Below are 12,532 nucleotides of genomic sequence, written 5' to 3' on the forward strand. Positions count from 1 at the left end.
AAATCGAGGGTTTGTCTATATTTCAATATAGAGTATTCAAATAAGCATGTAAAAACCTACTGATGACTGTGCTTGTATAACTGAACCAATATGTAAGGATATAAATGCACGAATATTAAGAAACTAATATAAAATAACTGAAAGTCATACTTGAATAAAAGAAAACTCAAATCCTCTGAAAATACCACCTATTTGTACCCCTGTCATGTCCGTCAATTCCCCTGGCAGGTCTCGGGCGCCACGCAGTCTACCCGAGCCGCAAACTGGCGAAATCAGGGGACTATGATCAGCCTGTCCCGCCGGCAGATTCCTCGATGACACCAAGTCAGCTCGAGTCGCTCTGGCAGGATGCAGGGGACCGTAGTCAGCCTGATCCGCAATCCTGGCAGGTCTCGGGGACACAGAGTCAGCCGAGCCGCAATCCTGGCAGGTCTCGGGACACCAAGTCTGCCGAGCCGCAAATCCTGGCACTCACGGTCCGAGCGTCCCTGTAACTCGTGAGGCAAAGTCAAGTGCACTGACATAAACTGAAATCGGACTGGATGTCCGTAGACATCGGTCCAACTCTGGGTAATCACCAAGTAAAGGGTGGGTACATGGTGGTTCTAAAATAAACTATTTTTAGAAAAATCTAATAACTCACTGCCTTTTTTGTGAAACTGAAATGTAACTGCTGTCTCCTCTGATAGAGTTCTCAAACTCTGCTTTTTATATTACTGAGCTTCAATAACTAAACAACACGTAAATCAAGGTATTGTACAGCGCAAAACACGTTCGAAATGAATAGTTCATAAAACTTCTTCAAGATTAAATAATGACATTAACCCATATAAACTGATTTGTAAAAGCTTATTTGTATAAAATCATTATAAAAATCACTTAATAATCTTATTTACATAAATCATTTATATAACTCATGCATATAAAATCGTTTAAGATATAACTCTTGCATAGAAAATCGTTTATGAAAGAAAGTCCACTCACAGATGGTCCGAGCTAATTTGACCCTTCGAAGGTCCCGGCTGCGGGTTGACCGGACCTTTGGTGCCTGATTATCCATAAATAGTAAATCAATAAACTGCTGAATAAAAAGAATTTAAATTAAATACCTTGCCCCCGGCTCCTAGAAATACGTGCGCTCAATGTTTAAGTTACTCCTATACCCACAATAGCTTTTTAGATAGTTAGAACGGTCTTAAGAGACCCGAAGCCTTACTAAGGGATAAACTGCCAGATTGGCCGATCCGGGACCCCGTGGGTCCATGATCTCCGATGGCCAATCTGGGCTCCTCTGAAGGTTCCTTACAGAGGACGAACCATGTTCTGCGAGTTTGGTCCGAAACGGACGGTCAGATTAGCCAAAATCACGTTATCGCTTAAAATCCAAACCCTAGCCCCAGGGTTCGCAATTTCGGAGTATCCGGGACTCCGATTCGCAATCCGTCGAATCCTACACGATCCTGACATCATGTAGACCGACATATCCGAAATTCAGCGCGATCCGACGATTTGACGACACTGCACCAGCGGATCGCGCGATATGGAAAATTCGTTCGGAGCTCAAACGGATTCCGAATCGAGATCCGCGAAATTCTACGCGCTCGTGACGACACGAGGGTCACAAAACTGCACAGAATTACTTCACTACCCTCACCCACACGTCCCAGCACGCGCGGTCAGATTTGGGTGTCTTAAGCGATTTCAGGTGGCCGAAAAATCTCGGAGCCAAGACTCCAAACTCCTATCCTAGGTAAAACACCCCATTTGGAGTCACTTTTGTTCTTGGACATACCCCAAAAAGTGACTACAAACAGTAGTTTTCAGCCACCGAAGTTTTGGCCCGAATTCAAGTCGAAAATTGATCGCAGAGCTAAAATCAATCGAAACTCATACATCCATCAGCTAGAACACAAAAAATAGCTGAGAAACCATACCTTACTCGATCGATTTGGTGAGAAACGAAGGAGAAATTCGAGCTGAAAAATCGGGTGGACTCGGACGAACATCCGTCGGAAAACATGGTTTTCCGATCAGCTCCGGGCGGCCCAAGGGTGGAGGTCGGTCAGGTTTTGACGGAGAGAGGGAGACGGAGCCGACGGTACCCTTGCCGGAGATCGGCTCGGCCTGTGGTGGCCGGGCCGTCGTGTAGAAGGCGAAGAGTCGCACTGCTCGGGTGCGACGGGAGAGAAAGAGAGAAGAGAGAGAAAGTGACGGGGGAGAGGAGAGAGAAGGGATAAAAAATCTGATTTTTTCCCAAACTACCATTTTGCCCTTCGTGGTAATTAGACCATATCTTCTTCGTTACAGCTCCGATTCGGGTCCACTCCGTGTCTACGAATTCGTTTCGCCGCGCTCTACGCAATGGCGTAAGCAAAATTCCCAGATTCTTTCTCGATTAAAAAGTCAACTTTTTCTCTATTAAATTATGTGAGGGCAAAATTGTCTTTTCGCTAGAAGATATTATCCTTACTTTTTAGATATTTTATTTCTTTTTAGATATTTTGTTTTGGGTTATTACACTCAAAGTGGATAATATCATGCTACGGAGGAGCCGATCCCGGAATGTAACAATATATATGTATTTATCCAATACAATATAATAAGTAAGGTAAATTATTTTCATAATATACATGTGTTGGCTTTAATATGCCTACAATATACCCATAAATAGGTAAAGTACAAGTTATATTATTGCATAACAGGAAATTATTAGGTAAATTATATCCAAAATGCGTAAGTTGGGTATATTATTTGAATAATAAGTAGATTCATACTAGGTATTTTTCGTAAAAGAAGTAATAGGTATGTTAATTTTTAAACATAAAATTGTATGTACGCTATTATATTTATAAAACAATAATATAATAGTTAATTAATCATGTATACTGCATAAATAAATAAATTATTTTATTAAATAAACCAATTAGGTATGTTGAATTTGAATTTATTGTTAAATTTAAGAAAAGTTACCACATTAATTCCTATATCCATTTGGAGATTTTTCCAAATTCAACGTGTGTCATTATAGTTACAATCTAAATAAAATTATTTCTATATTTATTCCTACATTAATATACAAAATGCAATAGCGGTTTAGTTATGGGTATTTTAGGAATTAAAAAATATAAAAAATTCGATTTTACCCTTGATTAGGTAACTTGTCGAGTTGGATTCTAATAATCAGGTTTTATTTAGAAAAAAAATAAGATTTTATTATAACAAATATAAAGAGATGGGTTGTAGTTGAGAAAAAATGATTTTGAAAGGGTTAAGCTAAATTTACATGAGAGGGGATATAAAACCATATAAATGAGATATATAATACCTTCTTAGCTATTAAACTTATTACATTTTTCTTATCAATCATGTTGAGTGATTCGAACTTAGAATCTCTTTCAACTTTGAAAATAAATATGTTGAGTGATTCGAGCTTTTTTATTCACCCCAAACTTTTTTTATTTAGTTTATTTTTATAAATACAAACAATAGTTTAAACTACAAGGATTACATTGGTCTATTATTTGAACTATTATTTGAATTTTTTTTTGGGTATTCATTGATGAAGATAATTCTTTTTAATTAATATAGATAGTATAATAGTTAATTTAATTTTCTACTGAATTCACAATTTATCGATATGGGTAACTGGATCTGGGCCGCGAGGACAGGTAACCCCTTACTTTTCAAGCTGACCCGTCTTGGCCCCTACCCGAAAATCATGTCCACCAAAACCCTGAAAAAACCCTTCGATACAAAACACAAGCACACAAAGACCACAGCGTGGTCTAACAGAGACGAAGAAGTTGAGCTCTAGTATACTCCAATGGCGGCGAAGAAGCAGGAGAAGAGCGGACCAAAGAAGAGGAAGCAAATCCCGGGAACTAAGTCCGAGACCTATAGCTCCACTTCCAAGAAGCCCAAGTTCCTCGACTCAAAGCCTTCCAATCCTCGAAGCAATGACTTCAAGAAACCCTCCAAACCTTTCAAACAACGAGAACCAGGGCTTGATAATGAGAAGCAAATCCCGCTGTCAAACCGAGAGGGTCGCCTCCGTGCCAAGGTCGATATCTGATAAAATTTAATAAGAAAATTGGGCTTTTGTGCTTGATGCTGTATTTTATTGACAGCCAGTAAATGTTATTGCTTTTTTACTTTTTCTGATAAATCAACAATTTTGATTTGTGGGTTTTGTTGCAGGAGCTTGCAGAGTCTAGGAAGAAGAAGCGGAAGCGTCATTACAATTTAGAACAAGTAAGCGTTTGTTCACTCTATTTTTTTATTTTTTATTTCTAAATTTGTTTGGATAAGCATTTCAGTTTGCAAATTGTTAAGAGGAAAAAGAAAAAAGAAAAAAGAAAAAAGAAAAAAGAAATATATATATATATATATATATATATATATATTCGTGCGTCAAAATAATCTGAATGTGAATTGGTAGATGAAACCTGGCCTTTTCTTATAACGTGCAAAAATGTGCACCAATCTTTGTATTCACAACAAACATCTTGTGTTCACAACTTGTATGACCTCGTTGGGTATGCTATATGTGCAAAGACAACCCCTTAACTTGAGCCATTTAAAATGCTCGAACCATGAGCTTTTTGTGGCAATGAGCAAAATTAATTAATTAATTAATTATTTTAAACCTTTTTAGGAGCTTGCACATCTGTGGGAGAAGATGCGTCGTCGGAATATTTCTAAAGAAGAGCGATCCAAGTATGTAGTTTGAGAAGAGTTAAATTGCAATTCCACCTTGACCATGTCTCTTTTTGCCTAAAATGTTCATTTACTTATTTTTGTTATTTATGAACTTTGGCAAGGTTGGTGAGTGAAGCGGTAGAAAAAATGAAGGGGAAAATTCCTGAAATTGCATGCTCCCATGTTTCTTCTCGTGTTCTGCAGGTGATTATTTATCTTCATTCCTATAATGTTTTGAAGTTTTAAGTCTCTGTTTTCTTGCAGTAGCCTGAATTTATGTATTCCTTTTATCTTAGACTTGTGTCAAGTACTGTTCACAAGCGGAAAAGGATGCAGTATTTGAGGAGCTTCAGCCACATCTTCTTACTCTTGCATGCAACACTTATGCTGTTCATCTGGTGACAAAAATGTTAGACAATGGTATGGTTCAGATTGGAAGAAGAAATATAACAAATTGTAGTCTTCCTTACAATACTATTATAGTTTGAATTTCATTATTTTCTGATAAATTATTAAGTTGTTACCTATTCTTTGTTTTGGCAGCCTCCAAAAAACAGTTAGCAGGGTTTATCTCGTCTCTCCGTGGGCATGTTGCTTCCCTTCTACGTCACATGGTTGGATCTGTAGGTATGTTATTAGCCTCCCTGTAGTACTTGGAGAGATATCTCACAAGCAATATCCAACCAACCATTTTTGTTTCCTTTCTCACACTTTGAGCAGTTATAACATTGTTGCTACTTCTCTAAATTCTCTTATAGTTGTCGAGCATGCATACCAATTGGGAAATGCAACACAAAAGCAAGAACTTTTGGTGGAACTATATTCTACAGAGCTACAGTTGTTTAAGGACTTGGTCTCGAAGAAAGAGGGCAGGTAAAGGATAAGTTGTGTATAATAGTTTTACGTGAATGTAATGCTATCAAATTCTTATTGCACTTTGAATTTCACAAATTGTTAGATATGTATGGCTTCCACAAGGACTGCAACCCATGAAAGTTATCTTGATATTATTCTTTCTCCTGATATTGATCAAATTTCAGGTTACTGGATATAATATCAAAGTTAGATCTGCAGAAATCTTCAGTCTTGCGGCACATGACTTCAGTGATTCAACCAATTTTAGAGAAAGGAATAATTGATCACTCTATAATACACAGGGTGTTGATAGAGTACTTTACAATAGCTGAGAAGGTATGGTTGAGAAATTACATGCAATTTATCATTTTATAAACAATCTCAATTCCTTGCCAACAATATAGGCCTTTGCTTGTCATTTTGTCTACTTTTCTGAAAATCAAAATTTTTTTTTGGAAGTTCTCTGCCACAGATGTAATTAAACAGTTGTCAGGTCCGCTTCTTGTTCGGATGATCCACACAAGGGATGGATCTAGGGTTGGGATGCTCTGTGTCAAGCATGGCAGTGCAAAGGTAGATTCTTATCGTATCAGTGTGCAAATTTTTATCATTAAAAAATATGCATAGGTTTTTTGGCTAATGGTGTACGTTTTCTTTTAATTGTTATGACTTGTCTCTAGGAAAGAAAGAAGATAATCAAAGGAATGAAAGCCCACGTACGTGATATAGCTCTTGACAAAGCTGGAAGTATGGTAAGCTTTGGGGAATTTTATTTTGTGTTTTCTATTGTCATTATTTCAGTGCTAATATTTGTGATATTATGCATTTGTTTCAGTTGTTTGTATACATGACACAAAGGTTATTTTGATATTATGCATACCTGATAATGAATTAATTCTATGCTTCCCAGGTGCTTGTTTGCCTTCTTTCAGTTGTTGATGATACAAAGCTTATTACTAAGGTTTGTTTTTCTGGTGATGTTTGTTGCAGATAGGATTTTAATTTTTCTTTATATATATATTTTTTGTGAGGTTGCAATATATGAATTTCTGGTGAACCTTTCTAAATCAAATACTCCTGATTACAGGTTGTCATTCACGAGCTTCAAGAAAATCTGAAGGATCTTGTTCTTGATAAGGTTGTCGTTCTGATCTGCTGCTTATAGAACATATTTCCGTATCTACCTTAGTCCTGTTTCACCTTATTTTCACTTTTTTAGATTCCTAAGAGATGCTTTACTGTTTGCAATTGTTCAGAATGGAAGGCGCCCATTACTGCACCTACTACATCCAAATAAATCACAATATTTCACTCCTGATGACCTGGCTTCTCTCAGTTTGTCTATCCCTTCTCTATCCAACAAGGTAGATTGTATATTCTCTTTCGTAGAAGATAGAAATGTATTTGGATAGTGATTCATATGCATGGGAACTTACCCCATTGCTCTCTATTCTCAGGTTGAGTCAGACACCCAATCTGAAACAAAATCTTCAGAAGATAACAGATCTGGTGAAGAGGCCAGTAGTGATTTGGAAGTGACAGTAGATGAAGCCAATACGAATGATGATGACATCCACTTAGTTGAGGGTGGAAAGAAGGATCCTTCTATAAGAAGGCAAGAGTTGTTAGTCAAGAGTGGGCTGGCTGAGGTTTGTTGCTTTAACACAAAATAGGTTCCAATTTAAACAGAGATTAATTATAGTGAAGTTGATTTGAAATTCTGCTCAACCATTTTTCACAATAAAACTTTGACTTTGGTGGGGTATGCCTTGCAGAGGCTAGTTGATGTGTGCACTGAAAATGCAGGGGAATTGCTTAGATCAAATTTTGGAAAAGAAGTCATATATGAGGTACTTATTTTACTAATTTTGTCAATGCAGAGATTTTACCATGGGAAAAGTTTCAACGTTTGCCCAAATTTTTGACACCATTCGAATGTGGAACCTTTTAATACGTACAGGTTGCAACTGGGGGTGATGGTGGCATTCTCCACCCAGTTCTGGATGAAAAGTTGAATGCATTATATGAAGCTATAGCATCTCTTGTAGCAGAGCCTAAATCCGAAGAATCAACGGAGGAATCAAAAGAGGAACACATCTTGGAAAATTTCCATTCCAGTCGGACCATTAGAAAACTAATCTTGGACTGCCCCACCTTTGCTTCCACCTTATGGAACAAAGCACTGAAAGGAAAATGTGAATTGTGGGCCCACGGTCACAGGTCAGCCTCTTTGTCTTATTTCCAAGTATGATGCATGTGAATAAGCATAAAAGTGCATGTGATTCTTTCTTTCGTATTTAAGTCTCTTTTTTTTCTGTGATTGCAGCGGCAAGGTAATTGTTGCATTCTTAGAATCTTCAGACCCTAAGGTACATAAACTAGCAAAGAAAGAGTTGCAACCGCTGATAGATGGTGGTATTCTCAAAATCCCCGAGACAAAAGTAGCCAGTGGAGCAAAAGAATGAGGAAATTGCTCTCAAAGGACAGAAATGGCGTGGTGATCGCTTGCTAAATAACAAAGGGACACCAACTCTCTGTCATAACCGGCATAACTCTTTCGACTAAATGCAGTTAAAAGTGAACTTACAATTTTGTACGAGTGTAGTCTTTTTCTTATTATATTGTTGTAATGTGGTTGGTACAGTCCCAAACTATTATAAAATTTGAATTTGATTAACAAGATTCTGTGCGTTCGACGCATTTGGGTGTGCTACTTTTGTTTATGTTTTTTGTGTTAAAGTTATCGATTATCTTTGTGCTATTGAAATCAAAATGAAACATAGACGATTAATTCTTACCGACTAATTCTCAGGAAGTCCATGACCTTGGAAAATATGCAAAAGATTTCCTACCAACTCAGTTGAAATCAATAATCTGGCAACAGAGCAATGCAGGAAAAAAGAGTTGGAGGAGCCTAAAAGGAAATGACTTTTCACTGTTTTTCAATTAATGAATGAAACAATCATTTTCTCTAAAGTTATGAACGGACACAAGTAGATCTGCTCTTAAAAAATGCCCTATCTGATCTGACCTCGAACACCGGAGAATCATACGTAGCTCTACCGGGTTCATAATTCAGTACTTGATGCCCCGTTCGCAGGTGCCAAAAGTTCTGAGGTTTACTGTGAATTCGAGTCCGGAGATGAGGATAGCCTTGAACCTTGTGGTCAGATGGATTGAAGATGGGGGACTCTCTGCTGGACCTGCTCTGAAACACGTCATAAGCAGCAGGTGGGCTGAAGAGTGAGGATTCTCTTCTTGGTGCTGCAGCTGCATTGGCCCTCAAACAGTTTTCTATAACTCTTGCCTCCTCCCTAAACCTGTTTCTGATATCTTTCAGACCCTTGACAACTTTGCAAGACCTTGACGAGCTTGTGGGATTACAAGCCTTGTGTTCTGAAGCATTGGCATTGCTTGAAGTTTTGTGGGTGGAGTAGGGGATTGTACCACACTCAAAGCAGAACTTCCTCCATCTCTCTAAGTCAAAAGCTCTTCTTTTTGCATTATCAGAGAGACATGAATATGCCTGCAATAAAAAATCATAAATTTGAGTGAACCCAGTATCCTAAATAGATTTTTTTTTTTTTCTCACCGAAGTTAAGGAACGGGAAGGGGGTTTTTCTCACACACTGCCTGCCATGATGTCATGGAAATTCGACCCTAAGACCATTGCTCTACAAGTCAGAGGGGTTTTGCCATTGGGCAATACCTAGTTGGCCAATATCCTAAATAGATTAATCATAATGTGAGTGTATTGCAATTCAATGCACTCACACCCTAAACATGAATATGCTTTTGGGTCCAATATGTTCTGTCAGCCTTTCACATGGGACTCACCACCAAAGTCCATGTAACCTAATTAAGGTGAGGCATATATTTTTTTTTACCACAAAACTTTATATCATTGTACTGGACTGGACAGACCTGCACCTGAAATTTTGTCTTCAATATGTTTTGGGAGGACATGGTTGTGGTAAACAACCAACCCTACCAAACTCCATGAAATTTCAATTTTCTTTCCCATTGACCACTGTCAACTTGTGGCCAAGAGAAAAAATAGAGCTCAACCAAAAACTACCAAAAGGGTGGAACTTGGATTGGTTGAATGCAATTCTAACCTCGGAGACAAGTTTGAAGGCAATCTCAGCCTTGGGATGCTTGTTCTTATCTGGATGAAGTTGCAAAGCTGCACAAAAGAATAAGCCTAATTAACCACAATCACCACCACCACCAATTAAGGAATATGAAATGTTAAATCTTTTAGCCAAACCTACCAAGTTCATGGTACCTCTTTCTTATAACATCCCTGCCAGCATTTTCTTGCACCTATTCATTCCCAGAAACGCATAAACATTAATCTTGAAATTAATTAACAAGAGAAAGAAAGAGAAAAATAATAAGAATCCCACAAATGGGTTACGTTTTTAATCAAGATGGTCCAAGAAAACGTACTCGAAGAAGACGATACCAATCGATGAAAGATGATGATTTAGCTGGGCTGTTGCTGCAGCCATGCCTATGAGAGCAGGCAATGGAGCGTGTGGAAATGGAGCAAATCTCTGTCACCAACTGGGATTTGAAATCAGAGTCATGTCCCATTTTTTCTCACTGAGAAAACAGAGAAAAAATGGAAGGCGGAAATGGAAAAGAATGAGAAAATGTTTGAAACTTTGAATGAGGGGGTTTCAAAGATTCAAAGGCAATGTGTGGTTTTTCTTCTGCATGTGTGTTCTAGTGTAATTTTTTTGGTTTTAAGAGAGAGAGAGAGAGAGAGAGAGAGAGAGAGAGAGAGAGAGTGATGGCAAGGTGGAGCGGTTAAGAAAAAAGAGCAAAGTTTGCGGGTGTGATTTTTGAAAGTGGATCAGTTGGTGCCCCTTGGTGGGAAGAGGGAATGAGAAGAGGTCATCCGTTAATCTTGCCACGTGGTAGAATTTGAGTAGGCCTAGCCAGGCATTATAGTCCTTCAGTTTTAATTTTATTTTTTTCTTAGCTTAGTATTGAGGTTCAAATTTTTGATCTATTCTACACTACGAAGAGAGATTCTCAAAGTTAGATGCAAAGTAGAGATCACATCCGCTCAAACGAATTTGACTAAGTTCATGTACGCCTAAGGTTTAAATTTTAAATGAAAAAGGCAATGGGGGCTTGTGGGATCACCCTATGGATTTTCAAGCGACTCATCTTTGTCAATGTCTGATATATCAGTGTCTTGGTTTTTATTATTTTTTCGATTTGACTGGTATACCATCCTAAAAATTGAGTTGTATATTATAAATACAAATTCACTATATATAGAGCTTATCTTTTATCTTTTTTTTTTTTTTTTTTTTTTTTTTTTTTTTTTTGGTGTGTGGACGAAATATATAGAGCTTATCTTAAACTAAGAAAGTAATGATATACTGTTAGTTAGTGAATTTAGGTTCCAATATTATTGTTCATGTATTTAACAAAATAAAATGGTATATTTGGTATAATCCCATCCATACTATATGTAATTATCAGCAATATGGTATAATTGTTACAACAATCTCACCACCAAACGTTTCCCAAACAAGACTTTAAGATAGTGCAAAATGGTAGGTGAATATCCTGGCTATCATGAAATGAATTCTGTTGGTATCTTGGAAGAAAAAAAAGTTAGCAATGAGGTCTCTATACTCTACGGTACAACTGTCTGTGTCAAATGAATTAACTAATTGCCATCCAACCAAAAGGGCTATAAATGGATGGTCCACAAGATTGAATGTTGTAGATGGCAACAGCTACTGGAGAGACTTTTATGCAACGGGAATAAATTTTTTTGTTATTCTCGATCAATAGGGCAATGACATGCATAATAATTTTTCTGCGTGTCATTGCATTATTGATCAAAAATAGCAAAACAATATTATCACGGTTACAAAAATTTTTGTATGAACTGGCAAATAAAGTTAAAACTCAAGATGAAGAACGGCTCAGAGTGAATGAATTATTTCTCTTTATTAGGTAGGTAGCGAAACCTATTTCTCAATAGGAACCATGCAAATATTGATTGAATCTAATAAAAACTTACACGTGAAAAGGGTGGTTCGTAGTTGCAAAACTATGTGGACTGCCGCATATAATGCCCAGTTGAAATTTTGGCATAAATTTGGCAATCAAAAGTAGGTCAAAAGAGCCCTCTAAGTTTGTACTATTTTCCCTAGATTTTACTTTGGATTTTCTTTTGTTTTGATTTTGATAGAAAAGCTAGGCCTATGCCTATCCATGTTGACCATGTATTGGTTCAACCTAACACATACATAGTTTGTTATGGTGTAAAATCGAAAAAGGTTAACGGATATTTCTTTACATGTGTATGGATGATTGTTAACTAATATTAGTTCTGATTTTTTGGACTATAGGGGTCTAAGAGATTTGTGGTCACTCACCGTTGGATGTAAATTCAACGGTTCACTCACTTTTACATTCCTTTTAAGAAACTTTTTTGAACCATTGGATTAATATCCAACGGTGGGTGACCACAATCTCTTTTACTCATGTAGTTCAAAAGATCGAGACTGTAATTAATATATAAATAATTGTTAACTGTAAGTTTAATGTCGAATTTTACATGCATCAATAACTGATAATTGCTATAATGTTGGCAAGTAAAGTTAACTCGCCATCCCTCCTCCCTCAAGGGTTTTACCCTTTTGAGGCAATTTGTTAACAAAGGTTAGGAATTGTAGGGTTATGATGATCATATGATGGACCCCAGAACACAAGGCAACTTTTGGAAAAGTGCCCTAGTTGTTGTTGTCAGTCCCCAGTGCCAATAGTTTCCACCCTCCTAGAATCTTTCTTAATTTGAGCAATCTTGGCTTTGGAATTTAACCTTTTGCCATCTGCCATTTCCAAAGCCTTGGGCTAGGTGCTTTTGTTTTGAGATTGGCGAGGCTCTTTGTGAATAACAATGGGATGTAGGCTTTGTTTTATGGCATGCCTTGTTTTTATTTAG

General features: G+C 37.3%; 2 protein-coding genes across 2 annotated transcripts; one reads left to right on the top strand and one right to left on the bottom strand.

The window, feature by feature from the left end:
- The first annotated feature begins 3,705 nt into the window (after positions 1–3,705).
- LOC117636416 (pumilio homolog 24) lies at positions 3,706–8,250 on the top strand. Its single transcript, XM_034370904.1, has 17 exons — positions 3,706–4,060; positions 4,198–4,251; positions 4,655–4,716; positions 4,821–4,902; positions 4,995–5,118; positions 5,242–5,325; positions 5,457–5,571; positions 5,739–5,889; positions 6,013–6,126; positions 6,234–6,305; positions 6,464–6,514; positions 6,641–6,691; positions 6,810–6,917; positions 7,011–7,202; positions 7,329–7,403; positions 7,514–7,773; positions 7,880–8,250. The coding sequence occupies exons 1-17, from the start codon at positions 3,824–3,826 to the stop codon at positions 8,016–8,018; spliced, it is 1,971 nt and encodes a 656-aa protein (XP_034226795.1). The 5' UTR covers positions 3,706–3,823; the 3' UTR covers positions 8,019–8,250.
- Positions 8,251–8,468: 218 nt separating this feature from the next.
- LOC117615295 lies at positions 8,469–10,324 on the bottom strand. The gene is made up of 4 exons (XM_034344355.1): positions 10,006–10,324; positions 9,828–9,879; positions 9,672–9,739; positions 8,469–9,079 (listed from the first exon to the last, which is right to left on the bottom strand). Exons 1-4 carry the CDS (start codon positions 10,150–10,152, stop codon positions 8,531–8,533), a joined length of 816 nt encoding a protein of 271 aa, XP_034200246.1. The 5' UTR covers positions 10,153–10,324; the 3' UTR covers positions 8,469–8,530.
- Between the last annotated feature and the right edge of the window lie 2,208 nt (positions 10,325–12,532).

The sequence above is a fragment of the Prunus dulcis genome, chromosome 1, assembly GCF_902201215.1.
Source record: "Prunus dulcis chromosome 1, ALMONDv2, whole genome shotgun sequence".
NCBI classification, from domain to species: Eukaryota; Viridiplantae; Streptophyta; class Magnoliopsida; order Rosales; family Rosaceae; genus Prunus; species Prunus dulcis.